General features: G+C 37.8%; 1 protein-coding gene across 1 annotated transcript in view; it reads right to left on the bottom strand.

The window, feature by feature from the left end:
- The window catches only part of ifih1 (interferon induced with helicase C domain 1), a 51792-nt gene that overhangs the window by 4753 nt on the left and 24853 nt on the right, over positions 1 to 22186 (bottom strand). The window contains exons 6-11 of the mRNA XM_079821425.1: positions 21872 to 22082; positions 18716 to 18933; positions 14720 to 14824; positions 8819 to 8942; positions 5321 to 5536; positions 825 to 1081 (exon numbers count right to left, since the gene is read on the bottom strand). Of these exons, the coding sequence (XP_079677551.1) occupies positions 825 to 1081; positions 5321 to 5536; positions 8819 to 8942; positions 14720 to 14824; positions 18716 to 18933; positions 21872 to 22082 (1131 nt within the window). The remainder of the gene's footprint in view (positions 1 to 824; positions 1082 to 5320; positions 5537 to 8818; positions 8943 to 14719; positions 14825 to 18715; positions 18934 to 21871; positions 22083 to 22186) is intronic.

Here is a 22186-nt window from a genome sequence, read left to right as displayed (position 1 = left end):
TTAGAGCGCAATATATACCCAGCGGTTATTGAGGGAAAACATTTTCCCAATGCGCCACGTGCAACATGGATTCGGTCTTCCAACCTTTTACCATTGTGTCAGTTCAGTTGATTTTGATTGATATGTGCGATTGAGAAAGAGCCAGTGCTAAGTTTGAAGAGACTCACCCTGTCACAAGTCATCTACCTCAATTTATAATAATAATATAATAACCCATCCAATAAGGCTTTGGCAGGACAATTTATTTTTGGTGGCCGCCAAAAAATGTTCAATGCATGAAAAACCCTGTAAGTAGATTATGATGAATAGGCTAATATAGTGCATATATTTAGTGAAAGAGTTGATTTCTCTAGTGAACTAACAGCTGTGGACACTGAATGACTTCTAAGGTAAATGTGATGCTACGTGACATTGATCTCAAGCTGTTTTATTGACGTCTTTCCGCTGTTGAAACACTGAGCGATTACACCGCATATGATGCATTTCAGTAAGTTGTAATGTATCCTTAACACATTAAGATATAAATTCATGTTTATTCTTTAGGAAGAGATGATCGCGTTCACTCGCGCACCGCCTATACAGTGATCAGTTGCGTCACATTAAAGAGCGTCAAAACGTCATTTATCGTTTGAATTTCGTGATAAAATGGACAGAATGCTTGATATGTTTGTGTGGGAACTGGGAGTATCCGCGTGTAAAACAAGCCGACTGTTAACTGTTAAAGATTGCATTTGCAACCGGACACGTGCACCGTACCGAAAGCCCTGTACTGAAACCGTTCGATATGAATACGTGTACCGTTACACCCCTACTCTGTGACTTACAGCGGTCATGGGTTTCACCACACTCTGATCTCCACCGCCGATCAGATAGCTGGCACTGACTCCCACTTCAGCAAACTTGGGGTTTTCTTGAATCCACTGGCAGAGAGCGATGGCGCTGACGCGCGTCCGGGTGAATATGATGCCTCTCGCCTTCTCTCTGGTGGTGAATTCCTTCAGGATGTTGGTTTTCAGCTGGGCCAGATTATTATTTTCATACTCTGGCTTTCCCATCAACTCCTGCAGCTTCGCTTTTTTGTCTGTTGTGGATCAAGCAGGGTTTTTATAGTCAACTAAAACCATAACAAACATTTTTTAGATATATATGATATATATATATATGATTTATGTACTGTGTATATATACAGTGCATCCGGAAAGTATTCACAGCGCTTCACTTTTTCCACATTTATGTTACAGCCTTATTCCACAATGTATTCAATTCATTATTTTCCTCAATTCTACAAACAATACCCCATAATGGCAATGTGAAAAGTTTGTTTGAAATCTTTAATTAATTTTTTTTTTTTTTTTTAAACCGATTGATTGGGGGAGAAGGGCCTTTGTCAGGAAGGTGAACAAGAACCCGATGGTCACTCTGACAGAGCTCCAACGTTTCTCTGTGGAGAGAGGAGAACCTTCCAGAAGAACAACTATCTCTGCAGCTCTCCACCAATTATCAGGCCTGTGTGGTAGAGTGGCCAGACGGCACATGTCAGCCCACCTGGAGTTTGCCAAAAGGCACCTGAAGGACTCTCAGACCATGAGAAACAAAATTCTCTGGTCTGATGAAACAAAGATTGAACTCTTTGGCCTGAATGGCAAATGTCATGTCTGGAGGAAAACAGGCACCGCTCATAACCTGGCCAATCCCATCCCTACAGTGAAGCATGGTGGTGGCAGCATAATGATGTGGGGGTGTTTTTCAGCGGCAGGAACTGGGAGACTAGTCAGGATCGAGGGAAAGATGAATGCAGCAATGTACAGAGACATCCTTGATGAAAACCTGCTCCAGACCGCTCTGGACCTCAGACTGGTTTGAAGGTTCATCTTCCAACAGGACAACGACCCTAAGCACACAGCCAAGATAACAAAGGAGTGGCTACGGGACAACTCTGTGAATGTCCTTGAGTAGCCCAGCCAGAGCCCAGACTTGCACCCAATTGAACATCTCTGGAGAGATCTGAAAATGGCTGTGCACCGACGCTCCCCATCCAACCTGATGGAGCTTGAGAGGTCCTGCAAAGAAGAACGGGAGAAACTGCCCAAAAATAGGTTTGGCAAGCTTGTAGCTTCATACTCAAAAATACTTGGTGCCAAAGGTGCTTCAACAAAGTATCGAGCAAAGGCTGTGAATACTTATGTACATATTTTTTTTTCGTTTTTTATTTTTAATACATTTGCAAAGATTTCAAACAAACTCCTTTCACGTTGTCATTATGGGGTATTGTTTGTATAATTTTGACTTGTACTGTTCACGGTCAAAAATAAGCGCAAGTGTCGTCTTTGAAAAGAGATCAAACTTCAGTCTGTGCCCTAATGTAGAGGTCTTCACGGAGCCCCCGAGACCCGTGGACCCGGGACCCGACCCGGGACCCGTACGGGTTCGGGTCTATATTTTAAATGATCAGCCGGGTCCGGGTCGGGTCCCAATCTATTACTACGGGTCCCGGGTCTGTTTAACATTGTGTGCAATACCCGAGTCGATCCGGACTCGGAGAACACCTGCCCGTGATCAGAGTCAGTCAGCACTGCTTGTGTGTTTTTTGTAACTTGCAACTGTAAAATTAGGATAAGAAAAGTGTGAGCCGGGAAATAAGGTTTAAAAAAAAGAAAGAAGAAAAACACGAGCGATCTCTCTCTCTCTCTCTCTCTCTCTCTCTCTCTCTCTCTCTCTCTCTCTCTCTCTCTCTCTCTCTCTCTCTCTCTCTCTCTCTCTCTCTCTCTCTCTCTCTCTCTTGCTCGCTCGCCTCACGCGCTCGCGCTCGCGCTCTCGCTCGCTCTCTCTCTCTCTCTCTCTCTCTCTCTCTCTCTCTCTCTCTCGCGCTCTCGCTCTCGCTCTCGCTCTCGCTCTCGCTCTCGCTCTCGCTCTCGCTCTCGCTCTCGCTCTCGCTCTCGCTCTCGCGCTCGCGCTCGCGCTCGCGCTCTCTCGCTCTCTCTGCAAGCGCACGGTAATAATAATGGTTACCTTCATGAGTGATGTGTGAAAAAAGCTAAAAAACAACGAATATAAAGAAGTTAAACCCACGGGCACCTCTTCTGTCCGGGCATCCTTCATGCATATTGTGGACAAACATGAGAAAAAAGTAAGTGCTGTCTACGTGTGACGCACTGTTGAAGTTTGATTTGAAATTATATTTAAATAATATATTTAAAATCAGCAACAAAATCTCAGTTGAACTGTCACAAATGTTTTCTATGATGCTCAAATTGCGTAAAAAAGCTCATATTTCAGGTTGCTCCAGCCACCGCGCATGGGCAGTATCAAACCCGTGTCATTTCTATGGCAACCCGAGCTTCCGCTGTGATTGACTTTAATAATAATATGAATTAACCGTCTTATTTCTTAAAGTTTTGGTGGTCAGGCTCGGCTCACAGAGATTATAGCAAATAAATAATGCGGACGTCAGCGGCCACCGAACGAGCAATCGTTATTATAGTTCAAAAAGGCAAACAGTCAAAGTTATTATGCGAGTTAACTCGAGTCGAAATGCAAATCTGCAAAGACGCATTTGTCATCCGTCACCGTGACATAAAGTGGACTTTTAAAGCTGAAATGATGAGTGAATTAAGCATGCTTGGAATAACAAGAGAGGAATAACATGGATTTAACTTTTTGGCAAGGATGTAATGAATCACAAGTAACGTTACAAGGAAGGGAGACGACGGCTAGGTAAGACAAAAAGTTATATTTTTCATAACTTGTTTATTGACTTGTTAAATATCAGTTATTGTGGAATATGTGACAAACGGGTCCAGTCGGGTCTGTGTCTTCACGCCGGGTTCGGTTCCAGCTTTTAAATAATAGACGGGTCCAGGTCGGTTCCGGGTACTACGTTTTTGGCATTTCTCGGATCTTCACGGGTCCGGGTCCAGCTTTTGAAATAATAGACGGGTCCGGGTCGGTTCCGTTAAGCACATTACGGGTCTCTTCGGGTTCGGGTATGAATTTTTGGACCCGTGAAGACCTCTACCCTAATGCATTCAAGATTTACGATAGTTTAAGTTGGAAATTTCATTTTCAGGTCTATGCCCAAAAAGTGAATACATGGATTATAACTACAGCGTAAATATAAAAAAAGTTTTTAATCTTATATTTATATTTTATTTCATTTACTTAAAGGGTTAGTTCACCCAAAAATGAAAATTCTGTCATTAATTACTTACCCTCATGTCGTTCGACACCCGTAAGACCTCCGTTCATCTTCAGAACAGAAATGAAGATATTTTAGTTGAAATCTGATGCCTCTGAAAGGCCTCCATTGGCACAATGCACGGTTCACTCTCAAGACCCTTAAAAGGTACTAAAGACGTCGTTACAAAGTCCATCTCACTACAGTCATTCTACAATAACTTTATGAATCGGCGATATTAGTTTTTGTGCGCAAAAAAACCCTAAATAACGACTTATATAGTGATGAAGACTTCAAAACACGGCATCATGAAGCTTCGAAGCGTTATGAATCAGTCGAATCATGATTCGGATCGCGTGTCAAACTGCTGAAATTTGGCGATCCAAACTGCTGAATCGACTCACTGATTCATAACGCTTCGAAGCTTCATGATGCCGTGTTTTGAAATCGTCATCACTAAGTCGTTATTTAGGGTTTTTTTGCGCTCAAAACTATTCTCGCCGATTCATAAAGTTATTGTAGAACCACTGTAGTGAGATGGACTTTGTAACGACGTCTTTAGTGTCTTTTAAGGGTCTTGAGAGTGAACCGTGCCATTGTGCCAATGGAGGCCTTTCAGAGCCATCAGATTTCAACTAAAATATCTTCATTTGTGTTCTGAAGATGAACCGAGGTCTGACGGGTGTCGAACGACATGAGGGTAAGTAATTAAATCAAATCAAAATCAAATCAAATCACTTAATCACCATCACCATCAATTAATGACAGAATTTTCATTTTTGGGTGAACTAACCCTTTAATGTAAATGTTTTATAATAACACTGATGCAATGATTGAAACGGTGTCATCATTTGCTCACTCTTATGTTGTTCCCATGCTTATTTTCTTTCTTACAGTATAAAGCATCATTCAGTTTAGAAAGTGCTCAGACATTATTGGACATATCTTATTGTGTCTCACAAAATATAGAAAATAAAACAGGAACAACCTGAGGACGAGTGAGTAAATGATGACAATCTTCTGGTTGATCTGTGGTTTTAATAGTACGCTTGGCTCCATGCATTGTTTTTTTTTATTAACAGCTTGTCACCGCATTAAAGACTAGCTTCACTGCAGACAACATTGACTCTTTTTGGGGGGAGATACCTTTGAACAAGGTGAAGAGGAATCGTTCTGTGTCCGTGATTGTAACGGCGCCATCCTCATCGGGGCTGGATTTGGTCTTCAGCTCTTCGTTGTGGTATTTGTCGAGGAAGCTGAAGGCGTCGGACATGCGTATGGTGTTGCTCTGGTGAAGGGCCTCGTTGTAATGGCGGAGGTGTTCGGCACACACACGCACCTTCTGATTCTCTTCCTTAGCAGCTGGTGAACAACACACACATCAATATTTATAAAGGAGTTCAACAATATAACTGCTGTCATCATGGAGGTGGTAATGCAATTTCTAAAAAAAAACATATTTAATTAGCTTAGGTCATTCACAGTGCATGATGGGATGAGTAGTTCATTCCCTAAATTTTTCAACTATATATCCAAATAAATCTAATTATTAAACTTAATTAACCATATAAACTAAATTACTGATCTAAAGCCCACACTGTCACTGTATGATAATTGAAATTAACTGATGACATAACCATTTTCTCCAGAATGGCTATACGGCTGATTAAAATTGTTGCGTTATTTTCCTGTTTAACACTGTAAAGCTGCTTTGAAACAATCTGCATTGTTAAAAGCGCTATATAAATAAGGTTGACTTGACTTGACTTAAAAGAGGGATATCTTTGGATAGAAGTGTCATAGAAGCATGACGGTGGGTTTGTTTGACTCGGGGCATCTACAGCCAATCACAAATCACACTACTTAGCCACGCCCCATTTTCGAGCACCCTAGCAACCCAAATCCAAAGAGATATCTTCTAATCTGAATGTCATAGAGCCATGGGGTTGGTTTATATCATTCATACTATAACAGTTATATCACAATTATATTTGTATTTTATTATATATGATATTTATTAATTAATATTTTATTTAATTATAAATAATTGCATATATGATATATTTATTAAAATGACTGTTTTGTTGTATTTATATATAACAGTAGGCTATATATTATAATTGTATCACAATTATAATTTATATTTAATTATATATCATATATTTATTAGTTAATATTTAATTATATATAATTAAATATTTAATTATATTATAGAACTTAACGAATATATATAGACATATCCATAAAAAGTCTCAAACTAATTAAGATGAAAAACACAACAAAGTGACTAAAACTTTAACTAAAATTCAAATGTTAACAGAATCTATACAAATAAAATCTAATTCCAAAATATTAACAAAAACTCTAATGGTATATCAATAATACTAAAATAGAATGAAAAGGTAGGCGTTGAGCTCGAGCATTTAAAGCGACAGACAAGCACGTGCTTAGAATAAACAGAACGATTTCATCCGTTGGTGTGATCGCTAATATAGTTATCATTCTTGGTGTGAACAGGCCTTTAAGCTCTATACTAGTATACTAGTTAGTCATAACTAGCCTTTGAGGATGCTGATTATTATATATGACTACTGAATCTGTTGAGTTATTCTGAATGTCTGAACTCAGTTCTGAAACTTAGGAATTCACAGTAATATAACAGAGGCTTCCTTTGAAAACAGGAAAGAGACCCTGTTATTACTGCGGCTTATTCAAACACATTTTGCATGAGTGCATGACTGTATATGAAATTCTTATCATGACTTCAACAATATGGTGGTTAAATCATGGTTTCTGCCTGAAGCAGAGGACGCACAGAGAGAAACCGCATCTTTAGCGAGAGCTTTGCAAACATCCTCAGCCAACCACGCAGCTCTGCTTTAAAAGAAGCATGTTGTTCGTAGTTTCTGGATTTTTACCAGAAACTCTAGGAGATTGCAAAGGCGGATTTCCATTTAAAATGCTTACAAAGAACCATATCTAGTCATTTAATACTTTACAGAAGAGCAAACTAGAAACATTTCAAGTGGTTTGGCTGGTTATCACCCCATTAGATGTCGTAAATACTCCATTTGGTCACAAAAAGACCCTTTTTCTCTTTTTACAGCCTTTTTAAAGGATCTTTGTATTCTGACAAAAGTATTTTTTTGCAAGCAACATATCCAGTGTTTTGCAAACATTTCTTTATATTAGTAGCTGATGTTTTTGTAGTGTCATCAGCCATCAATATCTCACGACCAATTTGTGTGTATTTGTACGAGGTGGCTAATTCGTATGATTTGTCTATACTGCAGTGATGGGTGGGTTTAAGGGGCGGGGTTAGGGGTAGGTCGTTCGTAAAAAATCATACAAATTGACCAACTCGTCAAATACGTTCACTTTAGCTAAAAACTTATGAATTCGTACGAGTGAGTTTGTACAAATTAGTAGGGCTGGGTATTGACACAAATTTCACAATTCGATTTGATTCACAAGCTTGCGATCCGATTCAATATGGATTATTTTGGATATATATCAGGTACAATACATGGCACATTTTCTCAAGGAAAACAAATCATAATGCTGTAAACTATGGGAGTCAGTTGGTAGTACATTAGCCTACTATAATGTTGACGGTAAAAATTAACTGATTTGTATTCAAAAACTTAAATTACACTCAATTATGTAATTTTTATAATAACGTTATAAATATTATCTTTACAATTACATAATCATATTTCTACTCCAATTTGTTTTTTGAAATAACATTTAAATGGTGGCTGTCATAAAAACTTGTCAGATTTATTCAAACATGCATTAAATATTGAAAAAACATAAACAAATTACAATGAATGTGAAATATGGTGCATATATTTAGCAAAATGCTCATCTCTAGAGTTAATTTTTCAAGCTGACTAACGAGTTTATGGACACTGGATATCGTTTTTCTGAGGTTAGTGACATTACTTGACGACTTTCCACGATTAAAACACTGATTGGGTGATTCCATGACATGATACGGATTTCGCTAAGTTGTACTGTATCTTTTAACACACTTTCAGATGCTCATTCATGTTTATTTCACACTGTAACTTGTATTAAAGCAGAAGAGAAGATCAGTTCATGTGCCGCTTCTCTTGAGCTGAACTGAGCCAGAGCGATCTCACGCAACATTGCCAAAACGGTATTTATGTTTTTGAATTTCATAATACAATGGACGTAATCTGAGACTTTCATATCAATAGTAACAAAGCACAAAGATTATTGCGATTTGTTGGATGGTGCGTTACAATGTTCCACTGATTCAACTGAAAACAGGATGACTAATCGATTCTTAGGATTTAGCATTCGATATCTGTTCGTAAAAATGAGAATCGATTTAAAATTGAGAAATCAATTTTTTTTATTTACCCAGCCCGACAACTTGGTACGAATTAGCCACCTTGTAAAATCCGTATGAATTGCTGTGACATCGGATTGCATCAGCCTATTAACATTGTTTTGATGTAATGTTATTAATCGCATGACATTTACACATTAGACGATTGGCTCTAAACAACCTACACCTGCATCGTCATAAGCAAAGACATACATGTATAAGACTTTTTCCTGATATTTCCAGGTTTTGAATGACCCATATATTTGAGAGAGTCTTTCTTTTCTCACCATTCTGCTCTTTCTGTACCGCCCACTGCTCGTAGTTCTGTGTGCCGGGCTCACAGAGGGGCAGAAGATCAGCATGTGTGTGGATCTCATCCATAATCTTCTTGATCACGTCTCCAAACGGGTCCTGTAACATGCAATAGACACAGATATTTTGAAATTATACACCTCTGAACTGAATGCTAATCATAGTAGTGTTTTCACATTTGATTGTGGACAGGCAAGAATTCTGTCTTTTTTTTGTTATCGTTTAGTCAGATTTTTCTAGAAATATCTAAACATTTAGTAAATGTGAAGTGTATAATTTCTGCGCAACTTGTGAAAAATTGGGACCGTTTTGAAACACTGAATTCTTGAAAATCAATTCCAAGAAGTTAAAAACAATGTGCAATTCTTGAGAAAATTCTTAAATTCTCAAATGTTTCTTTAAGAACATATTTTTTCCTCCCCCTTACGAAGAAAATGCTTTGATGTTTCTTATTGTATGGCTGATTGACACAAGGCTGTCTTTTTTGGGCTGACTGCAGATTACCGTAATAATTACAATAATCATGCAGACTGTTTACATTGCAAGTGGCTTGAGCGGCAAGAGTTTTTAATGCATCATCTATTTGAAAGGGATAGTTCACCCAAAAATGAAAATTCTGTCATTTACTCAACCTCAAGTTGTTCCAAACCTGTATGAGTTCCCTTGTTCTGCTGAACACAAAAGAAGATATTTAGAAGAATGTTTGTAACCAAGCAGATAGAGCAACTATTGACTACCATAGTAGGGAAAAAAATACTATGGTAGTCAATGGTTGCTCTCTCTGCTTTGTTACCAACATTCTTCTAAATATCTTATTTTGTGTTCAGCAGAACAAGGGAACTCATACAGGTTTGGAACAACTTGAGGTTGAGTAAATGATGACAGAATTTTCAATTTTGGGTGAACTATCCTTTTAAATGTTTAGGATTTGCAAACGGCTTGCTCCAGAGCAAACCCTCTTTAGGTGTTAAAACACGACTGCCAGGATTTACTAAAGACACGCAGTGATAAATTAAAGGGATATTTTCGCGGCGGATCTTATTGCATATGCATTTGTAAGACTTTCCCTTTCAGACACAGTATTTATTTATTTATTTATTTATTTATTAAGATGATTTACTAAGTTTTGCGCTCGTCAATTTACTGATGTTTGCGCCATTATTTAACGCCCCAAAAAATGCATGTCTTAAACCAGACGCTCATTTGTCCTGCTCTTGCTAGATTGTGTAGATTTACTGTTGCTTTCAATTGGGCTCTGTTTCTTGTGTGGCCGCTCTCATGCGTGCTGAAAGTTATACATTTAAAATACAACGTTCCTATTTGACTAGTTTTTCGAATTCATCATAAAAATGTAATGCAAAATCATCATGACCATTCATTGCGTGCATTATCGATGATTGGTGTCACTTCAGAGATGGTGCACCTCACTAGTAATCCTAATATCTAGGGATGTCCCGAGCCGATCTCAAGCATTTTTTGAACTGATCGTATCGGCTATCCTAAGCCTGATTAATTAATAATTGTATATATGGGGATGATTAGGAGGCCATGATGGACGGGCCAATGGCCAAATTTGGCCAGGATGCCGGGGTTACACCCCTAGTCTTTATCGAAGGACATTCTGGGATTTTTAATGACCGCAGAGAGTCAGGACCTCGGTTTAACGTATCATCCGAAGGACGGTGCTTGTTACAGTATAGTGTCCCCATCACTATACTGGGGCGTTAGGACCCACACAGACCACAGGGTGAGCGCCCCCTGCTAGGGATGAAACGGTATGGAAATTTAACATCACGATTATAGTGACCCAAATTATCACGGTTATCAATATTATCACGGTTTTGTTCAAACGAGATGAAAGTATTCAAAAAGAACAGATGCACACACTTAAAACATTTCAACAAGTTTTATATTTGAAATTCAACAAACAACAAATAACTAAAGCAGCTCTATGCACTTTTTTAAGCTTGATTCTGTGGGATTTCCTTCCTTAATGGCCTCAATAGCAACGCATAATGCATAAATAATAATAATTTATCGTAAATATAATCTCTAATATTATCTCTGTAAATATATTCTCAAGCAATATTCTCATCAGTGTTCAGCAGTGATGCATTTAAATCTAGCATGTTTTGTGTTAGAGCCCAAACAGTATCCTAGTGAAATAATGCATATCCATATTTCCATATGATTTGACAGTTTAATTATTAAATATCAAAATGTGTGCATCATACCTGACACCTAAATGATCACTTTACAGTCAGTTGTATGACTGTCATTCTCTTCAAATGCTATTGAAGTTTGAAACGTGTATAACGTTACCAATGTTGTGTTGAACTTTAGAGACGGTCCCTAAATTCGACTGCGTTATGCCAGTCATATCAGATGCGATGTGGTTCTGCTGTGTTTTAAAACAATTTTCGCTGCTGAAATAGAACAAAAACAGTCCAACACTGAATGATGAGTGAATCTCCTGCGTACATCGCACGTTTATCTCTGCTTTGAGTGCAGATTTCAGGGAGTGAGCGCGGCGCGCGCTCTGAACGCCTCTGATTATGAGACATTGCATTCATAAACTCAATATAAACACGTGTGAGTGGTTATAATGCGCAACGCGATAATAACAGACGGCGTTTGAGAAGACTATAATAAGTTCAACAGCCAGAGTGACTAGTGTGCAGCCGAAATAACTTTAACTTATACCCGCAAATGGCGGTTGTTAATGTCAAGCCCTGAATATTATCCCTTAAATGTCACCCTAGTCTTGTCTGAATTCGTTCGCTTCATATTATTTGCCAGACATAGTTTTGGTATTGAGGTCAAAGTCCACTTGCCTTGCGTTCGTAGTTTTGAAGTGTTCCCCCTATTACAGCGACTTTCTTCTGGCATGTTCTGCAGACAGGGTGACCATCTTCGATTAAGTTTCCCTCAGGACTTTTGTAAAAGGCAAAATATGACCACGCCTCAGATTTGGTCCTTTTAGAGGGCTGAACAATCTCCCGGCGCTGTCACTGCCTTCTTCCATTTCTTCTCATTCAAAAACAGCCGTGCGCTGCGCCAGACTGACGCTGACTGGACAAGATTTACCGCGAGTTTTCACAATCGTGATAATCACACGCGGTTTTAATGATAATTAAATTTTCTACGATATTACTAACCGTCACTAAATTTTATCGTGGTTTATCGTGAAACCGGTAATCGTTTCATCCCTACCCCCTGCTGGCCTCACTAACACCTCTACCAGCAGAAGCCTAGTTTTCCCAGGAGGTCTCCCATCCAGGTTCTGACCAGGCTTATCCCTTCTTCGCTTTAGTGGGAAACCAGTCTTGAGCTACAGATTGATATATGGCTGCTGGTGATTCTTTATTTTACGTCAGCTGTCATGCCGGTGTCGTGCAGTAGGTGGCGGTACTATGCATCCTCAAGTGGGTTTGCAACCTCCATTTAAAAAGAAAATAAGCTCAAATGTGTGAGAACCAATGGCTGTGTCCGAAATCGCCCCCTATACCCTTAAATAAGGCATTATTTGAGAGGACAGCCATTTGTAAAATTTGTTGATTTGTAAAACTAAAAGTTTAAAGGTGCTGGCCACTTTATGGCAAAAACAAACAAACACTATAACCAGTAGGTGGTGGCATAGGAGCACTTATTTGACTTATTAGACATTTCCACTCCTTAATATATGGAAAAGTAGGAAGTCACAAAGTCTCATGAAAAACTAAAACTTTTCTTCAAATTGTGACTGGATTACACAGAAAATAAGTATATAAAGAGTGTTCCTTTTAGTTCAGTATGATACTATAGAAGAACAATAATAGTACATTTAATAAGAGTGGAATATTACAATTTTCCATATAAAAATGAGGTTTTTGCACATTACTGTTGTTAATAAAAGTATTTTTTTTTCTGCATAATTCAAGCTCAGCGCTTCACTGTTAAATTTCCAATAAACAAACATGTACTATTATCAGTAACTGCACTTATTAACAAAACAATGCAAAACAATAGTAATTTTATGAATAAATTAACCTTATGATAAATTTTCCTCCAGCGCCACCAAATCAGGTGCTGGCGTCACCATCAGTAGAACTTAGTGCTGGTGCCACTGCTCTCAATCTCAAATGTTAGTCTGGAGCCCTGTATTATCAAAGTATTTATTTGTAATACAGTGGAAATTAGTAGATGTGGTTAGCATGTTGATTTACGGTGTGCGCCCTACATTTTCTGGTTGCGGCCCTAAAATTTTCATTTGGGGGCCACTGTGCTCCTAGTGAAAAAAGTTAGTCTGGAGCCCTGTGTATCCTCACGCAGCCGACAGAAACATAAACAAATCAGAAACTCATTCGATTTCATTTTTTTTGTATCATTACCGTTTCATATTTTGATTAGTGTTCTAAAGTAGAAGCAAATAAAGTGTGAAACGTGTGTAATTGTTTAATTACAAAAAATTAATTTAAATAACACAATAAATATCTTCCATTTGGGTATTTAAAACAAGTCGGAGGTTATCCCAGGGTTCCCACGCTTCTTGAAAGTACTTGAAAGTCCTTGAATTTCAGACACATGGTTTCAAGGCCTGGAAAGTACTTGAAAACAAACATAGGTCCTTGAAAGTGCTTGAATTAAATGTGAACTACATTTTGTTAGAGTAGCATGGTGCTATTACAAAAATTGGCCTTTATGCGCTGCCAAAGCCAGAAAAAAGTGGGAAAAACCTGAAAAAATGGATTGTGATCACGTGCAGTCAGCTCTTCATAATGAGCACATAACGTGGAGCTTTTTAACTAGCTTAGTGCCAGGGAAGTGCAAATTCAGTGATGCTTGGCTCAGTGTTGATCTACATAAAAATTGGTTTATCAAAGTTCCAACGTATAACGCTTAATAAAGTGGTGTTTATCAGCGCAGCGCTCCTTTGTTTACAGAGGTTACTGGGGAAACCAATATATTTCTGCTGTTCCATAAGCGCCATCTACTGTCAAAGAGTGAAATTGCATTTTCAGCACACCAGTTGGTTTGTTCAGACTAATGCATATTAACTCATACACAGAGTTGTAAATGTTAACTGGTGGATCGATGAGAATCTAATGTGCTTTTATAACATATCTAGAATATTAAGTTGTATTAATATATTAATATAAAGTTGTATTAGTATTAATATAAAGTAAGTCATTTTTACAGTCATTTTATGGTTTAGGATGTTTCCACAAACACTGATATCACCCTGTGCAGGTCTTAAAAGCCTTAAAATAGATTTTTAAAAAGATACCATGTACAGGTGATTAATAAATAATTTTGCATATTTTTCATGCCTAACAAATAACTTGTCCATATCTTTTCATTTAATTGGAAAATTCATGTATACAATATTATCTCTATTTTGATGTTTTAATGAAGTAATTATTTATAAAAAAAAAGAAAACTAAAACCAGTGTGAAATAAATGTTAAAAGCAGGAGTTGTTAAATGTTAAACTGCAGCTCTCTTTAAAACTCGCTCCCTCTCTTGTACACTCCACCAGCCTTTCTCCTCATTAGATTTTGAAAAAAGTCGCATGCCCCTAAAATGTATTTAGTTGTCAGTATATGCCTTAGCGTTACTGCAGTAATGATAGACACAGGTACAGTAGGTATTTGATATACTGTGCAGATTGGCAGTAACACACCCACCTTTAACATATTTATTATGCATGATTTAAAATAAAAGCTGCTTTAAAAAGTCCTTGAATCTGGTGTGCATGAAAGAGTGGGAACCCTGTTATCCTAACTTTAAGGGTTTATTCACAAGAATTAGTTTTTTTTCTTAAGAACAATTTTAAGAAAAAAAGATCTCATTCTTAAAAAGTATCTTTGGAATACAAAATATTCTTGGTGGAATTACCTGCTTCCGCTCTTCTGCTCTTGCTATCCTTTTGAACGGCGTTTTGGCCTCCTCTTCATCGAAAGTCTTTGTTTTTATTGTGAAGGCGTCCAAGTTTGCACAGATCTGCAATTCATCAAAATAACGATTTAACTCACAGTTCCAGATTGTAGATGACTAACAGATGAGCTGTGATTTTATCAATGACCCCACACACCAAGGGAATCAAACTGACCTCGACTGATTTTGACAGCAAAACTTACTTTTGCTTTAGTTTTGGCTATATATGGATGTGTTTGAATCGGTTCCAGGCTGATTTGAAATACCCAGCTCATATAAATCATTATCATACTATACATGTTTGTTTTTTGTCCTTTGAAATGCAGATGTTTTGTAACTGTTAAAGTCATGAAAATCATTCCCAATTCTTAACCCAGTTTTCTAGCACTGAGAAACGAAGGCAAAAGAGTTTCTCTTGGCCCTTTGGTGGTGTTGTCATAAAGATTTGTGGTGAAGCAGACCAGCAGGGTAATAATGTACTGCAGGGCTCAGGCTGATTCTCTCTCCTGGCTGGAGAGGCATGAAAGGCATGCGGAGGTTTATGGCTGCCTCCAGCACAGGGGCCGCGCGGAACATTGGAAACAGCTTTGCGGTGGAGAAACAGTAAGAGATGTGGAAGGGTGTGTGTGTGTGTGTGTGTGTGTATGTGGAAAAGTCCGATTAGAGACAAACATTAGGGAAGATTTGATTTGAGAAAGGAAGGAAAATCTTTTTTTTCTTTTTGGAGAAGTAAGGCATGGGTGTGCAAACACTAACACAGGGATCTGTGCGCTCTTGCTCTCAAAACATGCTGTAGGCATGGGAATTTTTACAAATGTAACTAAGCTCCTACTCGATGATTACAGTTCTTTAACAATTCCATTAAAGCTTCTTTTAGGAACTATACTATGTTTCAAATGTTTGGGGTCTGTAAGATTAAAAAAAAAAGTTTTGGAAACATTATGCTCATCAAGGCTGAATTTATTTAATAAAAAAATACAGTAATATTGTGAAAATGTTACTACAATTTAAAACAACTGTTTATAACAACTGCGATATGCGATACGATATTGCTTTAAGTAATAGTGCTTGTGTAAAATCTATTTAAATTGTATTAAAACTATTATTTAAAAACTGAGAAAGATACCATTTATGCGTTTCACATTCTTTCTGGGAAAAGAAAGCATCGCTACAACTTCTGAAAGTGACCAGCAGTGTTTTAATGTCACAAATCTGACACTATAATTTTAACATCAATGTAAACGAACAAAAAATGTAATGCCAATATTGAAATACCTTGACTGTTTGAGTGTGTAACAAGACACGAAACAGAACTGAAGGGACCACACGAGACTTTCAGAGAGTCGGCTTGTGCACACGTTTCGGTGTGTGTGTGTCAGACAGCGCGAGACTGCAAGGAGTTGTTTTTCGCAAGTTATTGCATTTAATAACTATTTTTAACGTCAAGCAAGTCACATAAGTAACAGTCGTGTGCCCAGTCTATTCTCTGATATATGCGTCGACCTTAAACGTACACTTTTCACAATGTTGAAGTAGCCTATTAAAATAATTCAGATATTGCGTGCCCTTGCGATATGCATATTGCAATATGTACATTTGTGATATTTCGATAATTTCGATATATTGTGCAGCCCTACTTCAGTGTCACATGATCCTTCAGAAATCATTCTAATATGAGGATTTCCTGCTCAAGAAACACTTCTGATTATTAAAGTTTCTTTATATTTGAAATAGAAAGCTTTTGTAACATTATAAATGTTTTTATTGTCATTTTTGATCAATTTAATCATTGCTGAATAAAAGTGTTCATTTCTTTAATAAATAGTTATAAATATACATAAAGGTGAACACATCATTCTAATATGCTGCTGCTAAAGAAACCGTTATTATTATTATTATTATTATTAATAATGCTTTTTCATGACTCTTTGATGAATAGAAAGTGAAAAAAGGGCAAATTTTTTATGATAAATACACTTTTTTGTAATATTTATTAATTTCATAAATGTCTTTTCTGTCTTTTTTAAAAAGGTTAGTTCGCCAAAAATTAACATTAGCCCATGATTTACTCACCCTCAAGTCATCCTAGGTGTATATGACATTCTTCTTTCAGACTAATAAAATCTGAGTTGTCCTGGCTCTTCCAAGCTTTATAATGGCATTGAATGGTTCGGCCATTTTTGAAGTTCATAAAAGTGCATATACCCATCATATAACTGCTCCACACGGCTCCGGGGGGTTAATAAAGGCCCTCTGAAGAGAAGCCATGCGTTTGTGTAAGAAAAATATCCATATTTAAACTCTATAAAGTAAATTATCTAGCTTCCATCAGTTCGGAAAAAAGCGTAACTGGTGTGCAATGTCGTCAGACGTAGCGTAAGCGTTTTGAACTGCGAGTGGCGCTACACTTTATCCTGGATGCCAGCCGAACTTAGCCCCGCCCACAACATTTTAACTCGGGCAGTTCGGTCTGGACTTGATCCGTAGAGGAGTAATTATGCCTGAACAGAAACTGTTCGGACCAATCAAATTGTCAGGGCGGGCTTTAGACGATGATGGACAGCTGATGAACAGTAACGTAATCATCCACGTCATCAAAGAGGCTTGGGTTGAATTTTTTTTTTCTAATCCTAAACGGAGAACTTGTTCGTATAAATTCACCTTTACTATTTCTCTCAGAAATGATGATTGTGTTGGTAAGTACTCTGTGTATCCTTAAATTCTTCTTTTACAACACTGGCAAAGATCATTAACACATCTTTTTCTTATAACGTTACTTATTCCAGCGTGCGTGCAGACAGGGTTGCCAAGTTTTTACAACAAAACCCGCCCAATTGCTACTCAAAACTAGCCAAAAACAAGCCCAATAGCACTCCGGGAAAAAAAGGCATTTGGGGGGTAAAATATGTGTTATTTTGCCAGGGCTGGCTGCTAAAATTCCCATTCCTGGGTCTGTATATCACATAATTGGGGTCGCTTCAACCCGTGGACTTGGCAAAACAGTGCAGTTGAGTTCTGTTGACATTTGACAACTAACGTTATGCGTCGCTCCGTTGCTCTGATTGGTTGTAGGTCTATCCAATTGAGGTCTTGAAACACGCCCCATAATCACAGCCCAACGGAGCAGATCAGACTCATATTCTGACTAGAATTGAGTATGACAACATCAGGCTAGCTACACTTTTTCCATAAGTTGAATAAGGCGATCTGGTGTAAGCTAGATCATTTATTTTTATAAAGTTTTAAACTTTTTCTTACACAAACATGCCACTTCGCTTCAGAAGGCCTTTATTAACCCCCCGGAGCTGTGTGGAGCAGTTATATGATGGATAGATGCACTTTTATGGACTTAAACGACAAAATACATTTAGTTATGAATTTATGTGCCTTTGCTAAATAAAAGTATTAATTTCTTCCTTTTCCCACCTCTTTTTTAAAAAAAATCTTACTTACCCCAAAGTTTTGAATGTATCATGACTTCCCAAAAATAAAACATTAAGCAACTAAGACTTTCAACATTGATGATAATAATAATAAATGATTATAGAATCATTTCTGAAGGATCATGTGACACTGAAGACTGGAGTAATGATGCTGACAATTCAGCTTTGATCACAGAAATAAATTACATTTCAAAATATATTTCAACAGATACCACTTAATAATATTTCACAGTATTACTGTTTTTACTGTATTTCGACCACATAAATGCAGCCTTGGTGAGATTAAGACATTAAAGCATTAAGAAACAATGTTTCCAAACTTCTGACCGGTAGTGTATTTCAAAATCCACTGGTCATGATGCATATTGTGCAATGGAAAGATGTTTCCTTTCTATTGTATTTTCATGGCACCCCATTCTCGTTCATCACTTAAATTACAAACCGCAATATCACAACTGGCCTAACACATTGTTTTCCGTTGCTTCTTCACTGTAGATAACAGATGGTCGTTTACCTGGAGAATGTGTTGCTCTGCCATCTGCTGGCTCATCGCTCCTCCCACACCAGGTGAGGCCGTCAGACCCAGAATCTGAGGGATGGCAACTGGACATTTGTCCTGCTTCTTCAGGAGCTGGTTCTTGTGTTTTTGCTTTAGGTAGCGAATCATGATGTGGTTATACGCATTCCCCTTCTTTGTGTGGTGGCATTCGTCAATAACCATCAGGGTGAACTCTGCAAGTGTAGGAATTGAATAAATATTGAAAATCATATTTACCATAGATATATTAGATTTAAAATATACAAGGTGTCCGTGTTATGATGTAATTATGTATTTAAGTACTATGTAATAATAATAAACTACATATACATACTTGAGGGTTAGGATTTGGGTTTAGGGTTAGTTGCATGTAATTATGCAGAATTTATAGTTATTACAGTAACTACATGTAACGTGTAACAATGACACTGTAAAATAGTGTTACCAAATATTCTTAAAATATTAATATTTACGTCCTTCTAGTGCAATAGTTCTTTACATTATCTTAATTTTATTGTATCATTCCAAGTTTAATGTGAATAAATGACTCCTTATGGCACTATAGCCAAAACCATAGCTTTTTCAGACATTGGTGAATTTTAAGATTTTGAACTTTTACTTGTGTCTTATTTTAGACTATTGGACAGAAACATCCAAAATACACATTTAAGTGTTTCGTTTATTGCACTTTATCTATTTGCGTGTCTGTAGATTTAAATTACAATGCCTATATTTAAACTCTGTTTTATCTTTCGCCTGGTTTATGTAACATTGTAAAAATATGGTGACTTTTTTTTCTGGTTGTTGACATTTTGGAGTGATAAAAAGAGATATCAAAAAACCTTTAAAGGGATGGTTCACCCAAAAATGAAAATTAGCCCATGATTTACTCAGCCTCAAGTCGTCCTAGGTATATGTTTTCTTCTTTCAGATGAATAAAATCAGAGTTATATTACAAAAGTCCAGACTCTTCAAAGCTTTATAATGGTAGTGAATGGTTCTGTCATTTTTTAAGTCCATAAAAGTGTATCTATCCATCATATAACTGCTCCACACAGCCCTGGGGGTTAATAAGGGCCTTCTGAAGCAAAAGCCATGCGTTTGTGTAAGAAAAATATCCATATTTAACACTTTACAAAAATTTACAGTTTGTAAAGTTTTAAAGGGGTAGTTGATTGCCCCTTTTTTACAAGATGTAAAATAAGTCTCTGATTTCCCCAGAGTGTGTATGTGAAGTTTTAGCTTAAAATACCCCACAGATAAAATTTTCACTTTTTGAGGGTGAGCAAAAACACAGCGTTTTTGTGTGTCCCTTTAAATGCAAATGAGCTGCTGCTCCCGGGGCGGAGCTTCAAGAACTCCAGTCAGCAGCTCTGATTACCTCATGCGGAAAGGCAATGAATTTGCTCAGCCTTTTATGTTCAAACCGGAGTCGGACAATGATGGAGAGACTAAAGAAAAAGTGACAATATGTAGAATGCAACAAGATTTTCCTGAATGGTTAGTTGATTAATTTAATGTAGCTGAAGTGGAGTTAACTATCTTCAAGTCATTGATTAGCATATTCTGTCATGATAATCTCATCCCCTTTGTTGCGTGTTCTCAGGGGCGGGGTTTATGTAAATTGCAGGGTTAGTGATGTCAATAACCTGGGGGGAGCTTGTGTAGTCCACACCAGTCGTTTGTTGTAGGCCTAGTCCTTAAAAAGCCATTTCTTTAAAAGTAAATATCTCCCTTTGCTTTGAACTTTGAGCGTCGTAACTTTGCAGATGTTGTTGCAGATCAACCATCCCTTTAAATATGGATATTTTTCTTACACAAACGCATGGCTTCGCTTCAGAAGGCCTTTATTAACCCCCCGGAGCCGTATGGAGCAGTTATATGATGTATAGATGCACTTGTATTAACTTAAATAAATATTCAGAAACAGCCATTCCCTGCATTATAAAGCTTGGAAGAGCCAGGACATTTAATATAACTCCGATTTTATTCGTCTGAAAAAAGAAAGTCATATACACCTAGGATGAGTAAATCATGGGCTAATTTTCATTTTTAGGTGAACTATCCCTTTAACTTTAATATGTCAACAGAATTAAAGCAAAATTATAAACCTGCTTCATCCAATGTTAAGATTTCTGTTCTGGTGCAAATTAGTGCATATAATTATTCAGATTATGCATCATTTACATATTTAAACATACTATTTCTGAAAGCTTGTAATACAAAACAATTGTCTTAATGACTATTTAAATATAGTGATATCTATTAGTTAATATATACACCTGTCTTGCCCTAAAGGGGTACCCAAAAATGAAAATTCAGATAAAAATTCCTCTCACAGGTTTGGAACGACATGAGTCAGAATGTTAAATTTTGGGTGAACTATCCTTTTTATTTGTATGACAATTGATCGCCAGCCAGAATTTGTGATCGTGACAGCACTGTATATACAGTACATGAAACGCATGTTATTAATCGTTCATAGTCCTTTTATACAAATAGCAAAAGCTCAACACGTGCATTTTTTTTTCTAGCATGTGTTTCTAATCAACAAAGGCGAGTGCTGTAAACCTCCAGTCCATTCTCACCGGCTAAGTTTACAGATTTTGTGCCGTCTTCCGGCGCTCCCGGGGGACTCGGGGAAGGGGGAAAAAAAGGTAGTCTGCATTTCACACACTGACAGAGGCGGTGGGTGATGTGGCCACGTTTTACAAATCAGACTTTAAAGGTGCCTGTTTGGCCCCTGAGGGCTGGAATGGGCTCTGAAACTCTGAAATGACAGCAAATCTCCACTGAATTTGATCAGCCAGACGTGTGGCCCATGGACCAAAAAATAAAAAAATAAAGGGTTTAAGAGTAAAACTGTGGGGGGGGAGGAATCAACAAACAGCATATGCCACAGAGGAGGAATCCCACCTTGCGGTGGACGCTGCCAGAGAGACTCACAGGAGAGCTGAATCTGCCAGCAAAGACTGATGGGGAAAAACACTGTCACATGAAACCTCAGAGGAGGAGCTTTGGTCTCTTTTCAACATCTAACAGAAGGTGAACCCATTTGACTGGACTCTGACTCACCCAAAGTGTTGAAATAATTCTGTTTAATGCACGGGGGTGAAGGGAAATGTGACCTACGTGATAATTTGATTCCGTCCTCTTCGCCATTCTTGGCTTTGGCTAAAGAGTTTTCCAGAATCTGTGCGGTGCAGATGATGATGTCATTTTGCTCTATGATTTGTGGGAAGGTGATTTTGAGTTGCGAGGCTCCGCTGACTCGCTCGACTGAGTAGTGGTGCTTCAGAAACCGCCCGAACTCGGCCTTGTAGTGCTGCTCCACCAGGGGAACCTGGGAAGAAAAGATTTCGCATTAATACACGACTCTCTGAAATGCTGGATTCTGATTGGTCATTCCAAGGCCAGTTTTTCCCCAACAGTTTTTGTGCAATAGTC

This window comes from Gobio gobio (genome assembly GCF_949357685.1).
Source record: "Gobio gobio genome assembly, chromosome: 7".
NCBI classification, from domain to species: Eukaryota; Metazoa; Chordata; class Actinopteri; order Cypriniformes; family Gobionidae; genus Gobio; species Gobio gobio.
The sequence above is the reverse complement of the archived record's forward strand: the minus strand, read 5'-3'. Positions and strand labels throughout refer to the sequence as shown.